The sequence below is a fragment of the Bison bison genome, unplaced genomic scaffold (genome assembly GCF_000754665.1).
Source record: "Bison bison bison isolate TAMUID 2011002044 unplaced genomic scaffold, Bison_UMD1.0 scf7180017864499, whole genome shotgun sequence".
NCBI lineage: Eukaryota > Metazoa > Chordata > Mammalia > Artiodactyla > Bovidae > Bison > Bison bison.
Window position 1 is genome coordinate 8277084 of NW_011495058.1, and position 19222 is coordinate 8296305.

A 19222-nucleotide genomic window follows, 5' to 3' on the forward strand; every position below is an offset into this window, starting at 1 on the left:
AGAAGGAAATGGCAACCCACTCCAGTGTTCTTGCCTGGAGAATCCCAGGGACAGGGGAGCCTAGTGGGCTGCCGTCTCTGGGGTTGCACAGAGTCGGACACGACTGAAGCGACTTTGCAGCAGCAGCAGCATGCAGAAGATAAAAATACTTATTTTATAGGGGTGTTATCCAATACTTTGGCCACCTCATGCGAAGGGTTGACTCATTGGAAAAGACTTTGATGCTGGGAGGGATTGGGGACAGGAGGAGAAGGGGACGACAGAGGATGAGATGGTTGGATGGCATCACCGACTCGATGGACACGAGTTTGAGTGAACTCCGGGAGTTGGTGATGGACAGGGAGGCCTGGCGTGCTGCGATTCATGGGGTCGCAAAGAGTCGGACACGACTGAGCAACTGAACTGAACTGAACTGATGACAGTGAATGGGACTAATGCTTATACGGCACTGAAAATACTGAAGTCCAATTTCTTTTTACATGTTTTTCCATGATGTGTGTGTATGTGTATGTGTGTTATGTGAAAAACACCTTGTAAAGAAAAATGACAATGTCTACTTTGTTGGCCCAAAAGACAAAGATTAAAGTACTTCTTTCTTTTTTTCAAGCTGTAAGGAAGCATTAACTATCATCTAAGAACAGCAAAGGGTTTTATGTTATTCAGAAACTAATGGAACTACTCTATTTGTTCTTTTATTAGGCCCCAGTAACAGTAATTGAGAAAAATTAATTCTTTGATTCAAGAAAAACTTATTAAGCACCTACTAGGCAATATCCTGGGCTCTGGAGATCTGATTTTATTAAGAAGACATGATTACTGTCCTTGATACAGAGAAGTCTATTAAAGAAATTCTCTCCCATTTCAGAACAATGAAAAAATAAAATGTAATCATGCAAAAAATAAATAAATAAAAATAAAAATTCTATAAATATAGACTATTGTTGTCTGATTGTCTGTTCAGTCACCCAGTTGTGTCTGACTCTTTGGACCCCATGGACTGCAGCCTGCCATGCTTCTCTGTCCCTCATCATCTCCCAAAGTTAGCCCAAGTTCATGTCCATTGCATCGGTGATGCCATCCAGCCATCTCATCCTCTTACATCCTTCTTCTCCTTCTGCCCTCAATTTTTCTCAGCATGAGGGACTGTTCCACTGAGTCAGCTGTTTACATCAGACGACCAAAATACTGGAGCTTCAGGTTCAGCATCAGTCCTTCCAACAAGTATTCACAGGTGATTTTCCCTTAAAATTGACTGGTTTGATCTCCTTGCTATCCATGGGACTCTAAGGAGTCTTCTCCAGCACCACAGTCTGAAGGCATCAATTCTTCAGCACTCCACTTCTTTATACAGTCCAGCGCTCACAACCATACGTGACCATTGGGAAGACCATAGACTTGACTATACAGACTGCTTTTCAAGACACTGTTTAAGTTTGTCATAGCCTTCCTGCCAAGAAGCAAATGTCTTCTGATTTCATGGCTACAGTCACCATCCACAGTGATTTTAGAGCCCAAGAAGAGGAAATCTGTCACTACTTCCACATTTTCCCCTTCTATTTGCCATGAAGTAATGGGGCCAGATGCCATGATTTGGTGCTTCCCTGGCTCAGATGGTAAAGAATTCGCCTGCAATTCAGAAGACCTAGGTTCAATCCCTATTTCTATCTATCTATCTATCTATCTATCCCCAGACTATCTCCTGGAGGAGGGCATGGCAACCCACACAGTATTCTTGCCTGGAGAATCCCCATGACAGAGGAGCTTGGAGGGCTACAGTCATGGGTTGCAAAGAGTTAGACACGACTGATTGACTAAGCACACACACAGTCATGATCTTGGTATTTTTAACATTTAGTTTTAAGCCAGCTCTTTCACTCTCCTCCTTCACGCTCATCAAGAGGCTCTTTAGTGCCTCTTCACTTCCTGCCATTAGAGTGGTTCAGTTCAGTTCAGTCACTCAGTCGTGTCCAACTCTTTGTGACCCCATAAACTGCAGCACGCCAGTCCCCCCCATCCATCACCAATTCTCGGAGTTTACTCAAACTCATGTCCATTGAGTCAGTGATGTAATCTAACTTCTAACCATCTCATCCTCTGTCTTCCCCTTCTTCTCCTGCCTTCAATCTTTCCCAGCACCAGGGCCTTTTCAAATGAGTCAGTTCTTCACATCAGGTGGCCAAAGTATTGGAGTTTCAGCTTCAGTATCAGTCCTTCCAATGAATATTCAGGACTGAATATTCACACACACAATACAAATAATATGTCTGAATTTGTTCATCATCTGAAATGTGTCATATACACTCAAAGATGAACATAAATTCTACTTTTTCATCTCTTGTCTACTAAGAATTATATCCAGACAAACTGTTTCACCTCAGATCTTCATCAACTGCTTTCCAGTTACAGGGAGCACTGTATGTACATATTTCCCAGCAGTATTAGAAACAAGGATATAGTTTTGCTTGATTTGTATAACCCTCTCAGGGCTATGCAACTAATGAATGTCATTCAAAAAGCAATCTTTGGAATACATCAGCGGTGCATGTGTGTATGTGTGTTCATGTGTGCTCATGCATGCCTGTGTGTGTAAGGTAGAAAGGGCTTGAAGAATAGCTCTGTATTTTGGGGAGCTTCTGACACTTACTATACGAATATTGAAGGATTTTTCCCCCAGATGCTCAGATATTTTGCCAAAATGTGCTAAAACAAAATCACTTAGAGACTATGAGCTAACCTAGAGATTAATAAAGCCTCCAATTTCACAGGCTTCCACAAATAATGATATGAAAACAACAGATAATTTTTAAGTGATCAAATATTTCAAGACTTCACTCTGTTTGTTTCTATGACATATTTATCCCATATGAAAGATTGGCTAAAGGAGTTGTAATGGCCTTCTGGGACAGAAAGAATAAGGTTTCTGTAGAAAATGTTAAATTAATTTTGATGGTGATGCAAAGTTAAGGAAGGGTTGTTAAGGGCTGGCTTGCTGCCACAGGGTGGGGTTTTGTTTTGGTATCCTTTTAGGGCCTGCAGGTGTTTGGCACCAGTTAAAATCAGGGCCAGCTGTGATATTTCAGTTCTGATACTCCCTCCCAATAGTTCTCAGAAGTGATGCTTTAGGGTGATGTCTTACACCTGATGTCTTCAACTTGTGTGGTACAAATATGAAGACTCTTTTAAATAACACCAGTTTTGCGACACCCTTTGCCCTTTCTTTCCCACTCACAGGTCATGGCATCAAGGAGAAATAAAAATATTCATCAGAGGTTCAATTATTCATAATATATATATTTTAATTGAGCAGTTCATTCAAAAATGGCCATATACTAGAATCACCAAATATACGGTCTTGAGCAAAATAGAAACAGCAGGATAACAAATTCTCCTTTGATTCTCATAGTAGATAATAATGCTTTTAAATCCTCTCAGTGGTGAGATCCATACCTGTTTTTGCAGGAATTTGAATAGTCTCTATTAAAAGCTACATTTTCTTTTAAGTTTATTTGGGTTGGAAAACCTCAAACCACAATGTAGTTCATGCACATGTCCCCAAGGGCATGTTAAATAGGACCATACTGAGGCCATCTAGTAACCCAAGGGCATGTTAAATAGGACCATACTGAGGCCATCTAGTAAGATTTTTAAGCTTTTTAAGAATTCTTTTAATGTACTGCACAATTTTGGCCTGAGTAAAAGAAGGTATTTTAAGAAAGCACTTGGAAACATGACTATTAAAATCTATATGCAGATGATCTATATTATACTTCTATAATGCATAGTTTTCCTCAGATAATGTATCTCTGAGGGAGAAAAAAACAATAAAACTCCCACTAAAAGGGTTTTGGATCAAAACTTCTCAGAGCTATCAGTAAATGCAGACCAAAACCCCCTGTAGTATTCTTGATTGACTTAACAGTGGATGCCTGCAGGATCATTTTAACTGTGCAAAGGACTGCAGCATATAATCAGAGGATAAAAGGTAGACAACCTTGCATCTATCCAAGGAAAAAATCATTTGTAGTTTCAATTGAGTCAAATGGCAAGTTTTCTTAGAGCATGAGACTATGAAGACATTATTTTGGTTAGGAATAATTTCAACCATCAAGTAAACTTGTCTACCATGTTCAAACCAGAGATGAAATATAAATGGTCCACTTGATAAGTAGGTTCACAAAAAATTCTCTCCTGCTCTTTGATGCTTCTCATTTTTTTTGTTTTTGGTTAGACATACCCCTTTTCACTTCATCAAAGTTTCACTTCCTGCGCCATGTTCCAGGCCTTGTACTTCACCCAAATCAATTTTCAGTTGTACTAGCAGCTGTGCTGGCCAGGCGCACATGGAGAGCTGGGCCCCGGGCGCCAGTGGCGCAGTCCCACATCCGAACAGAAGTGGCCAGTTCCATGTACCGGGGGCCAAGAAACTCCACAGCTCATCAGGGGAAAAACAAGGGAGGACACCTTGAACGGAAATCATACTTTTATAGAAAATGGAAAACAAAAAGATTTTCAGTAATCAGAAAAATGATGGGCTGAGCACTTCTTGGCACAAAGTTTGCGGATGCATTTCCTTAAAAGGATATTAGTTAGAGCTTGATGTCAAGCTGATGATCCCCATCCTCACAGCTACACTGGATTTGCCTTTATCCACTACATGATGATAAGTAAAAGATATCTTTTAGTAAAATATAACTGTGAAGGGCACCATAACCAGAGCTATTACTTTTTACTGAACATTTACCATTTAACAATCCCTACTATGTGACTTTGATAAACATTATCCCATTTAACTTTACAGTATAGAGAAAAGGTTCTATTTCATTACTTTAGCGTTGAGGAAACTGAAGCCTAGAAATCTTATAAAACTTCTCAACACTTCTGATTCCATGGTCTTGGCTATTGTATTATGCTTAGTCCCTGGAGTTTCAAAGGCTTCTCAGCCAGCTCCACATATAAGAGTCAGTCAGTGCCACACAGGGGGGATAGTAGCCACTTGATTATTTGGAAACCTATACTTTACAAAGTTAACCAACTCACTCATCCCCTGATTCATGCATCAGTGAAATTTTACTGGGTATTTGCTGCTTAAGTCAACTTATAATTTATTTTTCAGAAAGTAAAAGAATTACTAAATTCATGCTAAATCCCTAGCATCTGGTACATAGTAAATGTTGAATACAATAAAAAGTTTTGTTAAATGAACTTTCAGAGTATTTCTCTTTTAGATATTATCTTAAGGCATGTTTTCTTTAATAATTTGTTTTATCAAAATTTTTAAAATTTATTTATTTATTTTAATTAGAGACTAATTACTTTACAATATTGTAGCGGTTTTTGCCATACATTGATATGAATCAGCCATGGGTGTACGTGTGTTCCCCATCCTGAACGCCTCCCTCCCACCTTCCTCCCCATCCCATCCCTCAGGATCATTCCAGTGCACTAGCCCTGAGCACCCTGTCTCATGCATTGAACCTGGACTGGCGATCCATTTCACATATGGTAATACACATGTTTCAACGCTATTCTCTCAAATCATCCCACCCTCACCTTCTTCCACAGAGTCCAAAAGTCTGTTCTTTATATCTGTGTCTCTTTTGCTGTCTCCCATATTGGGTCATCATTACCATCTTTCTAAATTCCATATATATGCATTAATATACTGTCTTGGTATTTTTCTTTCTGACTTACTTCACTCTGTATAATAGGCTCCAGTTTCCTCCACCTCATTAGAACTGATTCAAATGCATTCTTTTTAATAGCTGAGTAATAGTCCATTGTGTATATGTACCACAGCTTTCCTATCCATTTGTCTGCTGACGGACATCTAAGTTGCTTCTATGTCCTGGCTATTGTAAACAGTACTGCGATGAACATTGCGGTACATGTGTCTCTTTCCATTCTGGTTTCCTCAGTGTGTATGCCCAGCATTGGGATTGCTGGGTCATATGGCAGTTCTATTTCCAGTTTTTTAAGGAATCTCCACACTGTTCTCCATAGTGGCTATCCTAGTTTGCATTCCTACCATCAGTCACTCATTATCAGAGAAATGCAAATCAAAACCACAATGAGGTACCATCTCACACCAGTCAGAATGGCTGCAATCCAAAGTCTACAAGCAATAAATGCTGGAGAGGGTACGGACAAAACTTACACTGTTGGTGGGGATTCAAACTAGTACAGCCACTACGGAGAACAGTATGGAGATTCCTTAAAAAACTGGATATACAAAAATTTTTTAACTCCCTGTTTTTTTCATCTTCTACAGTCCTATCAAAATACCTAATGATAGAGAATCCTTCTAAAATAGCCGAACACTTCCAGGCATGGGAAAAGAGATACCTTTATTTCTTGTGCCAAACAGTCCTACATACAATTGTCATAGTAATCTTCGCTCATATTTAAAATGTATTAATACTACACTGTTCTCTAGTCTTTCTAAAACTCCAGATACTTTTATACACAGATTTTGGTATTTAAATTCCAAAGAAGAATGAAATCATGTATAAAAGAAACCAACTCTATTCTTGCAACTAGAGTATGACTGTCAATAACCATAACTGTATGATTAAGAACTTTTCATGCTAGGACTGTAACAATTAGAATTTGGTTTTGGTGGATAAGAAGGTATTTTTCAGAGACTTTTGAGGGAGCAGAAAAAATTGGTATCCTGGCTTAGGATATATTATATTCTCCATTTGAAATTTTGTTTCAGTGCTAAAAATAAGCCACAGACCAATGTTACAAATTTCCTGTAGGTCCAAAGGAGTTCCGATCCAAAATTGAAAGTAATTAAACTGATCTACAAGGGAAAATTGAGAATGAAAATCCTATTTACCCAAAATTCAATTTGAGCCAGCCCACAAAGTGAACAGTTTTAAGTGTGGAACCTTAGATCCTTGTTTATCAAAGCCTAAAAAATAAGTAGTCATTGAATATATCTAATAATTTTTAAAATAACATTCCTGCTTTGGAGCCTTTATTCCTAATGAAACACAGGGGGAGCCAACAGAAATGCTGATGGAAGAACTCTCAGGAATCATCTCTACAGAAATGTACCCTTAAATTGAGTTACATAGGAAGCCCTACACACCTCAGTTCTACTTGTAAGCAGGGGAATAATGGTAAAACCCACCCATTCCTCTACAACAGCTTAAAGCCAAAGCTTGGCCTCATTCAAACTTATGAAGTGAGATAACTGCCCCTCTGGTCTGTTATATTCAGGGCATATACACTGCTACCTCATCACAAGGAATCACTGGCATTCACCACCAATGTAGTGTAGTGGGGACCCCTTAACAAAGACTCAGTCCGTATCAGGAGGACTCCCTTTCCTCCAATTCTTATTGACCATTCTTTCACTAGGAAAAAAGCCTTTCCATAATCACCATCTTGGCCAAAAAAATAGCACAGCAGAATTCCTGCATTAATCATCTTTGTTTTTTTTTCCTCCAGTAAATACTGAAATCATTGATTTGAATACATTTCAATTTTCCTTTAAACAGGTATTTGTGTAAGACAAAGGTACCAAAGTTAGTTAGGTCAGTTTTTTCCCTTAAAAGGTGTATTCCATTTTCAGCAACTTATTTCAAAGAAAAATCTACCATTATAAGAATGAAAAAAATGAAGAGAAATACTATAATTTTGAAATGTTGCAAGCTGACAAGATACATGAATAATCACAGTGAAAGTTTCCAGAAAAAGGGAGCTCCTCTACATTATGGGATTAATATGTGACTTTGAGCAATGGTAAATTGCTTGCAGTGAGGCTGATTGAATAACATCAAAACTTATTATTCTGACCTTATCTCAAAATAATCATTTGAACAGTGTTATAGAAGAAATATTTTTTCAGATGATCCCAATTTCTGAAACTCAAGGAGTCTGTAAACAATGTACAGCATGAATCTCTATTCAATTTTATTTCTTCTTCATGAATATTGCACATTATTCAAAGCATATAGATGTCTCTAATCAGCAAAATTAATGATGACTTCTCTGTCCATTTTAAAATAGCCATATGGTGAGAGGGGGACTGTGACTCTGAAAATTACACATTTCTTACTCTTACTTCTTCCTGCAGAGAATGATCTCTGAGTGCCTGATCCCAACTCTCAATTGTTTTTATTCCATTTTTCAGGAAAAAACAAATGCCCTGACCTTGAAAATGTCATGTAGTGACTGCTGGAGAAATATGTTAGATCCAATTGATATAAAGGTATAATTGTAGACAGCCAGTTCCAAATTCTGATTGTTTTTTATTTCAGATGCATAATTTAACCTATAGTAAAAAATCATGTGATATGACTTTTCAAGACCAATGGCTAATGTACATTTATATGAATCAGTCTGGATAGAAAAAAAAGAGGTAAATTCTTGTGTTTTTAACCAAAACATACTAAAAATTTCAAAAAACAAACCTGGGGTTCTGCAAACACATTCTTCATGTTGTTAATCGGGCCATACGGGACGCCACTTCCTTCAAAGAGCTGTAACCACTTGCTGGTCATTTCTTCTTTAAACCTAGGAACAGATTGAAAAACAGATGCACCTTTATACTTAAAGAACACAACCTTTTTTCTCATATAGCCCTCTTTGAAAGCAACTGATAATGACAAAAATATGTTTCTTTAACTTTCCTTGTGCCTAGTTTTGACAGAATGTTGCCAACATGAAACAACTTGAGTTGCCCTGCAAGCTATAAGAACAGTCACTCAGGTCCCCTTGTTTAAAAACCCACCATAGAGTTGAAATTCCTCCTACTTCTTCCTCTATGAACTTTTTGACAGAGAGTCCCTCAGAGAAGAAAGATTAGGTATAAAATGAGCTTTTGTATTAGCCGAGCTTCAAATGTGGTATTGAGCACTTGATGAATTTAATAATGATAATATAATGTTACTACAGTTTTGAGCATAATGTCATTTACAAAGTGGTTTTTTAGATCTCAGGAATAGTATATGAAGTTAAGATAGACACAGATATGCTAAATTATTCCTCAAAACAAAAAATAAACCAGTGAATCTGTTTTAAAAGAAAGCTATATGTTTTATCTACCTTATAGTTAAGGCACATCAGAATTAATAGGCACAACTACTGGCCTAAAAAAAAAAAAAAACCTTAACTATTTAGTTACTTGCACTGTGGCTTACTGATCAGAACAAATGGAGACATGCAAAGACTAGTATCTAAATTCATCCAAGCCCTTTACCTCTGTTTGTTTCTACTATAACTTAGAATTGGACTTCTCAGACACAAAAACTTATCTGATGTCCTTTTTCCTCTAATAGGTCTTAAGGGAAGGGGACCTACTTCATTAATGAAATATATTGTCTTTTGGTTTTCTGTTAAGACCGTGAATATGGGAAAAAAACTTGGATCCTCAAAGACAACTCAACACTCATATTTCATAATATATGAAGAATTTTAGAACTGTTAGCTGTTAAAATAGTAAACTTTTTTTAGTTAAGTACTAATATAGGTTAAAAGGGATTTTTTTAAAGAGTTAGCTGTAGTGAATTATTAGCAGCACATATTGAAGTATTAAAGTATTAATGCTTCATCAATATGGAAGAACTACTGGAAATGTGGAAATATTTAATATTAATGGGCTTCTATTGAGCTCTTTTAGACATAGCTAGAGTTAATCTCAGAGCAGTAGATTCTATGGGAATTTGTCAAAGAAATTGATTTCTTCCACTATTTAAAAAAAGGATAAATACAGTATCAATATTTTAACCATACTTCTTTTATTGCCATCTAACAGATAAAAAGAAAAAGATGGAATTAATGTAGTCTCTGAAAGACAAAATATGAACAATTGTGTTCAATCATAAATTTTTATATAAGGATCTAATAAAATTTTTTAATGAAGGTAGGAGTACATTTCACTAGGAATGTAATTAATCCTATTTATATATCCACTTGTTTTACAACCATTTAAGGAGTTCCTACTATACGCCAGGCATTGATTGTTGTTGTTGTTGTTTTAGTCACTAAATCTGACTCTTTGTTGGACTTTTGTGACCCCGTGGACTGTAGCCCACCAGGCTCCTCTGTCCATGGGTTTTCCCAGGCAAGAATACTGGAGTGGGCTGCCATTTTCTTCTCCAGGGGATCTTCTGACCTAGTATCAAACCTGCACTTGTCTCCTGCACTTGCAGGCAGATTCTTACCACTGAGCCACATGGAAAGCCCAGGCATTTATTACTGCCTCCAAAAATATTGCCTTCCTTTTCTTCTCCATTATGATAAAGACGTTTCACTACACACATTAATTATGGCCCAATAATGTTAACTATCCCTATTTAATATATAATAAAATTTCTCACTTCTAAGTACTGAAAGATATCCTGTCACGGGAACACTACAACGCAAGATTAAATGTCTTGAATTAGTGGATTCTTCACATCCGTGTTTTCTGCTCAATGACTGTTAAAGTCATCTCCTGGCCAAGATTTCCTAAGATAGATAGATAGATAGACATCACCAAAACGATATATGTTGAAAGAATAGAAGTGGTACTTTGAACCTGGAACCTTTCCAATCAGGGTATCAATTATTTAAGTGTTAATAAACAGAGTGTTATAATGGTTAGTATGGTACATTTTCAAGACAAATGAATTTATCACCATTGAACTCACCCAAGTGGCCTGAAAGATATGCACAGAAAATGCATGTCAATATCTAAACAAACCCGTAGCTGCAGACTTGCCAACAAAAACTCAGGGGAATATTTGAAGTTTTAGTATTTATATAAGCTTTTCACCACTGAGCAAAAGAGAGGGATTTATTTCATGTTATGGAAAACATCGGATGCACTCTGGATGTGAGGTTGGAGAGAAATGCAGCATCTGGAGCTGAAGTGTGACCACTGTTTGTGTATTTGCGTGGGTGTGGGCGTGGACGTGTTCACAAAAGCCTTAAACTCAATCAGTCAGAGACCAAACATCACTGCATTCCACTACTCCCAGAGGACATACCCATCATTTTCTTCTGAAAATCTATCTCTTGATCTAAATCTGATGTAGAATCCTTTCCTTTATCTATGCAAAAAAAAAAAAAAACAACTGTAAACACATGTTTTTTTGAACCACAAAAATTTTGCTAAAAAAAAATGGAAAGAGCTGATTTAAATCACTCAGGGCAACACAATCCTGAGCTAAGACAAGAAGGGTGTCCTTGGATCTGGCCCTGAAGCTAGGGGCCTCCTCTGGGAAGTTATCTGGAGACTCATAAAACAATTCAGACTTAATTGTGAACTTAATAAACCAACCCATATATTTAATTCTACATTTCTGTTGAATTCACTTGATGCCAAATGGTTACTGTTAATCAGATTACAACCATTTAGGAAGACTTGAGTTTAAATTTCTTAACATCAAAATTTAACCTATAAAACAAACCCGAATTCTTCTCTTTAGAGACTGGACTAAAGTTGCAGCCAAATTCAAGACCACAGAGCAACTAGTAAGAGATCCATGCCACGAAGGTAAGATTTGGAAATAATCAATAAAGTATTATTAATAATTGTTATAACAAATGGTGATTATTTCATTAATTAATATTTAATTATTACTCATTAAGGAAATTATTAATAAATGCTGGTCATTAATTGTTTGATCTATATCTTATCGATTTTATCCTCACAAGCACATTATAAGGTAAGTATTACTCTCCTTTGATCAAAAGGAAACTCAGATTCAGAAAAATTAACCTGTTCAAATTCATATAGCTTCCCCCCTCCCAATGTTTTGGAGATATAACTAACAAATAAAAATCACAAATATTTGATTTGTATAATAGTTTGTATAATAGGATTTTTTAAGGAGAACAATGTGATGATTTTAAAATACGTATACATTACGAAATGATTACCAAAATCAAGTCAATCAATGGATCCATCACCTCACAGTTATCATTTCTATGTATGTGGTTAGAACACTTATTTGTTTTGAGCATTTGATATAGTATTATTACCTATAATAACCATATTGTATATTAGAGCTCAGAATTTTTCATCTTTTAGCTGACAGTTTATTCCCTTTGACCAGTATCTCCTCATTTCCCCCACACCATATCCCCTGGCAACCAGCATTCTACACTCCGGTTCTATGGGTTCAACTTTTTTTAGATTCCACATATAAGTGAGTGAGATCACATAGTATCTGTATTCCTGTGTCTGGCTTATTTCACTTAGCACTAAGATGCTTCTTCACTTTCATCCAATATGCCTCAAGGCAAATCTCTTTACATGAATACTCATTCATTCCTATGCTTTTCACAGGTTTGTTGTGTGCCAGTCATGGGGATTACAACAATAAAATAGAAAGTCATTGTATCCAGAGACCACATTGTCTAATGGAGAACACAGTTATGAAAATTTATGAATTACAGTGCAGGATGCTGAGACAAAAGTATGAATGAATAACTTCCAGCTGAAGCACCAAAGAGGGAGACCTGCACAGGGCCTGGGGGAGTCACAAAGGGTTCAAAAATGAGGTGACACTTGAGCCAGGTGTTGAAGGATGAGTTAGAATTTTCCATGTGAAAGATGGGAATAAGAATCTTCAGGCAGAAAGATCAAGGTGTACAAAGACCCAGTCTGGAAAGAATCTGAAATCTCCTGTATCTTGAGTAACTGAAGATGAAATGGAAAAGGGAGGTTAGAACCAAAGTATGAGGCACGTCATGAGCTCTGCTAAGGATATTGCATTTACGCTGGCAAAGAGGAACCCAGAGAGGTCTTTCATTAGGGGACCTCAACATTGATACTCAGAATCAACATTGATACTGAGAACAGAAGGAGACCGATGAGTTTAGAGAAAAAGAAACTTGACGGAGGCCCCATGCTGTCTACCCCTGATGCTTCTTAAATCTACCTCCTCATCAGTATCCTCCATATTATTGTCAACCAGAAGCAAGTTTTCAATTGGAAAAATAAGTTTTCCAGATATTCTTACACCTTTTTGTTACTATGCTATTTATCTGCTTCCAATCTATCATCACTGCTTGAGCCTCTGAAGTCTGACTTGGTCATCAACACCTTTTGTTACCCAGTCTCCAAGGGTCGACAGTGACCACTTGACAGACCCAATATTCTTTCCACAGTCCTCATCCTGCTTGCTTTCTGTGCAGTATCTGATGCTGTGGATCTATCCTGTATTTAACTCCTATGATACAATACCTTTTTGGATTATTAATAGCTCTTTGGCCATTTCTGTTTCTTTTATTAATTCTTTCACTTTTTCCTTCTAGTCCCAATAGTCTTCATTTTCTTTTATGCACTTAAGGAATCTTGTTATTGCTATGCAGATGATATCCAAATTCATATTTCTAGTCCTGATCTTGCTTCAGTTCTCCTTTTCTGGTTACCACAGAATATTTCCACTCAGCTGCAGTATTACCCCTATAAACACAACTTGCCCATGGATGATTCAACCTCCATTTTCCCCATAAACCTAATATTCCACTTTGCCTGAACTCAAACCCTTGGCTAAATCTGGAACTTTGTCTTCTCATCATTTCTTATAATTTATATATAGTTATACTGAAGAATCAACTTTTCAAAAGTTGACCTTTTTCCTCTATTCCCACTATTACTATCACTATCCAGGCCTTTGATTCATAACACATGGTCTATGGCAATAATTGATTAAAAACTTACTGCCTCCAGGGACTTCCCTGGTGGTTTAGTAGTTAAGAATCTGCCTTCCAGTGCAGGAGACACAGGTTCAATCCTTGGTAGGGGAAATAAGATCCTAAATGCCGCAGGGCTACTGAGCCTACGCACCACAACTAAAGAGTCTGTGCACCACAACTAGAGAAGCCTAAGCACTGCAATGAGAAGCCTGCACATTGCAACTAGAGAGAAGATCCCATGTGCCACAGTGAAAAGCTCATGTACCTCAAGGAAGAGGCAATACAGCCAATTAATTAATTAATTAAACAATAAAACTTACTGCCTCCAATTTCCTCCTTTCCATAAATCACAAATTTTAGATGTCTCAAATCCATCCAACTGCTTTCTTCCCCAAGATCATTACCTCCTTGCATACCAGAAAACCAGACTGCTTCTTGACTGTTATAGCCCCATCACTTAAAATATAGTTGGCACTCAACATTTGCTGAATGAATGAATATATGACTCTTTGGGAATAATAAGAGTTTGTTTATTTGCCTAGTGCACAGCAAGCCAAACACTGAGACAATGAGGTTTGCAGCAGAGAAAGGGCTTCTTCCGAAAGTACCCAAGACAGGAGACAGGGGAAAAGTCTCAGATCTGTCTCCCTGAAGGCCAAGGGGCTGGGGATATTTAAGGGATAAAAACTGAGGCATGGGGAGCAGCATGCTGCTGCTGCTAAGTCACTTCAGTCGTGTCCGACTCTGTGCGACCCCATAGACGGCAGCCCACCAGGCTCCCCTGTCCCTGGGATTCTCCAGGCAAGAACACTGGAGTGGGTTGCCATTGCCTTCTCCAACGCATGAAAGTGAAAAGTGAAAGTGAAGTCGCTCAGTCATGTCCGACTCTTAGTGACCCCATGGACTGCAGCCCACCAGGCTCCTCCGTCCATGGGATTTTCCAGGCAAGTGTACTGGAGTGGGGTGCCATTTTGCCTTCTCTGGGGAGAGCATGGGGAAAGGTAATTGCAGATACGAAAAAAGGAAGGTGGTTGTTGTTCTGAGCAGATGCAACCAAGCCACAGGCTTCCTTTGTCAGAGACGTGCTCAGAGAATAGCAGCACTAGCCTGCTATGAGGGTGGAGATTCTGGCCCTCAGACATCAAAAGGTCACAGAGCCGATATCTGCACATGCCCAGAGAGAGGATCAGAGGTCTTAACTCATCTCAGTGATCTCAAGCTGGAAGTGGACACAGCCGACTCCAAGTTCCTAAAAAACAACTCGGGCAAACATCCTATTGCTCCGGTTATGTGACTCTTGGAGGACATGGAAACTTTTATAAAAAACAATCAAAGCAAGGCTAACCAGTAAGGGCAGGTCACAATTCACCATTTATCTAGGGTTAACTGACAACTACCCAAGGTTTCACCTCAGTCACATTAGCTTGTAATGTTTCGATTTAGGGACTTTCTATGTTATCCAGAGAACCACAAGATTCAAATGTAAGATATGAACATATTAGAATATGGCTTTATGTTACAAAAGCATTCTTTAATTCACACAATGATTTCTTCATATAATTGGAAATATGAATCAACTTACTAAAAATTTTGTATCTTTATGCATAAGTAGAAATGTATACCTGTCTTTTTGCTATACTATCTCTATGATAGAATCATGGACTTACCAACTACAGACTTCTGAAAATAAATTTAGATATTTATACATATGAAACCTAAAATCCATTAATCTTTTACATTTTCACATATTAGTTCCATCCCCTTACACACACACACACACACACAAAATTGGTGGATTTCCCTCTTAGACCATGAAGGTGGCTCTCCAGAATAGTGGAAAGCTCTCTTAGCACACCACCTTCTTGATACACAGATGACTAGACCCAGAAAACTGTGCTTTTAAATTCAAAATAGTTTGGGGGAAAACCTAAAAAGCTAAATAAATATCTTGCAGAGACAACAAAAACATCGGAGAATTACAAAATGCGTTATTTTGTAAGCCGGTGAAAACTGAATACAAAACTTTACAAAGAGCTTCCCCGGTGGCGCTGCTGGTAAAGAACCCACCTGCCAATGCAACAGACATAAGAGACAAGGGTTTGGATCCCTGGGTCGGGAAGATTCCCTGGAGGAGGACATGGCAACCCACTCCAGTATTCTTATCTGGTGCATGTGCCTGGTGCCACGTGCAGAGGAGCCTGGAGGACCATAGGGTCACAGAGAGTCAGACATGACTGAAGAGACCCAGCATGCATGCACCAAGCATCCATATAACATAAAAGTTTTTGAATGAGTTTATCTGAATATTATAGCAAAGCTTCCCAAAGATGTTTTTAAATTATGGTTGTTTCTGAAGTATTCTTCTCCAAGTACTATTTTCCTCAATGTCCTTTTTTGGGGGGAAGGAGGTGCCACACCGTGTGGCATACAGGATCTTAGTTCCCAACCAGGAATCAAACTCAGGCTCCCTGCAGTGGAAACACAGAGTCCTAACCACTGGACCACCAAGGAATACCCCACAACATCACCAAAGATTTTTAAAAGGAAATTTAGGAGTATTATCCACTAGAGTTAGTTTTTAAATTATCAAATTTAGTTTTTGTATTTTACTATTGTGAAATATTTCAAATATGCCCAAAAGTACAGGAGTAGAAAAGTATAGAAAATAACCACAAAAAAAAGAATAGAAAATAAAATAACATAAATATTTATGTGCCCTTACCCACTCACATTTTTAATAACATCTTAGCATATTTGCTTCATATTTTTAAGAAACAAAATCTTACAAACACAAAGCCCCTTTTGTACCTCTCCTTGACTTTATTCCCCTTTTTATTCACATCAGAAGTAACCACCATCCTAGATCTTGTGCATCTCTCTGTTCATGTTACTGCACTCATATTACATATGTGTGTGTATATTTGAACAAATCCACCACAGGCATTATAAACTATCATGTTGTGTATTTTTAACCTGTATACTGCAACTTGATTGAACATTTTAATTTCAAGATCTATACATGTGTGTGCATATAGACTTGGCTCATTCATTTTATCCACTGGGCACCTGCCTATACAAATATTCCACAATTTATCTTTTTTCATATTAATGATCCATTGTATCCAGTTTATCACTATTGTACACAATGCTTCAATAGAACCTTACACATTTCTCTGTTCTTATGGGATGGATTACCTACAATGTATACACAGAGATAGAACTGCTGAGTCATAAAGTAGGCACAAGAAATGCTGAGTCATAAAGTAGGCACATTGTCAGCTGCCTTAGATTTTACTGAATTGCTCTTCAATGTGGTTGATGTCAATTTCTGCTTCTACCATATTCTCACCAATTTTTGTTACTGTCAGATGCAACTTTTGCCAATCACATAGAGGTAGAATGGAATCTCATGGTTACTTTAAGTTGTATTTTTTCCCAACTGGAGAAACTAAGCATCTTTTCATAGACTTTTTTTTTTCTTTTGGTTCTTTCCTCTTCATATCCTTTGTCCTTTTTCAGTCGAACTGCTTTTCTTTCCTTATTGACTTACATGAATATTTGCATAGTCTACATACGAATCTTTTACTAGTTACACTCATTGCAAATTTCTTCTCCTAAACTGTAGCTTGTCTTTTGGCTTCTCAGTATTTATTTTTCCACATAGAAACTATTAACTTTAACATGGACAAATCATAATTCTTGTCATTCAAGGTTTTTGCTTTCTATGTTGGTTTAAGAAGTACTATTTAGCTCATAAATTTGTCACAAGGAATTAGAAGAATTAATACTTTGAAGGTATTTCAGAACACTGTAATGGTACAAGTGCTGCATAATTGTTAAATAAATAAAACTATACTAACATTTCTGGGAGGCAAACTGTTGGCAGGAAGAAGAGGAAACTAGAATAGATATTATAGGAACAAAAATGTGGTACAGGGCTACAGTCCATAAATGTATTGCCTATAGGAAATACCTCTTTGGACAGATCTGAGTAAACCCAAACCAAACCAGTGGGATTCCATAAGAACCAGGCTGGAGTCTGCAATGCAGTAACTATAAACAGGCCTGTGACACTTCTATAACCCACAGAGAAACAGCTGGAATTTGTTGGTTGCGTTTCTACCGTAAACAGAATCACAGATTTAATATTTCCTGTAATTTCCTTAGACCTTATTTCCTCTTAGGAATTTATCTCTACATATTACTGATAAATTATGGTTTAAGATCTTTTTTTTTTTTGTCCTGCTAGCATTCACTAACTCTCTGTCTGCATGTCAATCCACAAGCCACACAAAAGATGGGGAAAGCATCCATCCAGGGACTCCTATTACTGCCTTCTAGTGGAGGGTCATGATGGAATTTTCATAGACCTTGCTCCTAAATACATCAGGTCACTTACTAAGCTGCTCAGGCACTACGTCTTACAAGTCAGATTAATTATTGCCTCATTAATAATTCCTATCCATACTAATGATCACAGTTCCAAAATATGTTCTGCTTCACACAAATTTTAAGTAAAGAGTAAGTCATATATTGAAAAGCAGAGACATTACTTTGCCAACAAAGGTCCATCTAGTCAAGGCTATGGTTTTTCCTGTGGTCATGTATGGATGTGAGAGTTGGACTGTGAAGAAGCTGAGCACCAAAGAATTGATGCTTTTGAACTGTGGTGTTGGAGAAGACTCTTGAGAGTCCCTTGGACTGAAAGGAGATCCAACCAGTCCATTCTGAAGGAGATCAGCCCTGGGATTTCTTTGGAAGGAATGATGCTAAAGCTGAAACTCCAGTACTTTGGCCACCTCATGCGAAGAGTTGACTCATTGGAAAAGACTCTGATGCTGGGAGGGGTTGGAGGCAGGAGTAGAAGGGGACGACAGAGGATGAGATGGCTGGATGGTATCACTGACTCGATGGATGTGAGTCTGAGTGAACTCCGGGAGTTGGTGATGGACCGGAGGCCTGGCGTGCTACAATTCGTGGGGTCGAAAAGAGTCGGACACGACTGAGTGACTGAACTGAACTGAAGTCATATATTATAATGGTTTGGACAGACAAGCATTGCTGTGACTGTCCCTACAGCCTCAGCAGCATCATTGCAAACATGATATGGGAAAGCTGCCCACGTTGCCAGTGTCCAGTTGTTCACACCAGGGTGGCTGATATCAAAAAATAAGCCTCTTAAATCAAGATCTCTTTGTAAAAAGCTACTAATAAAGCAATATATAATTGTTGTAGAAAATATTTAAATGTTAATAGGCACAAAAGAAGAAACAAAATCAACTATAACCTTATTATACAGAAATAATGTGAAAAGGAGTACGTCAAGGCTGTATATTGTCACCTTGCTTATTTAACTTATATGCAGAGTACATGATGAGAAATGCTGGGCTGGAAGAAGCACAAGCTGGAATCAAGATTGCCAGGAGACGTATCAATAACCTCAGATATGCAGATGACACCACCCTTATGGCAGAAAGTGAAGAAGAACTAAAAAGCCTCTTAATGAAAGTGAAAGAGGAGAGTGAAAAAGTTGGCTTAAAGCTCAACATTCAGAAAACGAAGATCATGGCATCTGGTCCCATCA

General features: G+C 37.8%; 1 protein-coding gene across 5 annotated transcripts in view; it reads right to left on the reverse strand.

Moving 5' to 3' along the window:
- SUGCT (succinyl-CoA:glutarate-CoA transferase) overlaps positions 1 to 19222 on the reverse strand; it is a 783088-nt gene that overhangs the window by 427720 nt on the left and 336146 nt on the right. For 4 of the 5 annotated variants that reach the window (XM_010829093.1, XM_010829095.1, XM_010829091.1 and 1 more), the window contains one exon: positions 8421 to 8523. In XM_010829093.1, coding sequence (XP_010827395.1) covers positions 8421 to 8523 — 103 coding nt within the window. Of the gene's footprint in view, positions 1 to 2181; positions 4462 to 8420; positions 8524 to 19222 lie in introns of those variants that run through there. The other variant, XM_010829094.1, reaches the window with a different exon arrangement.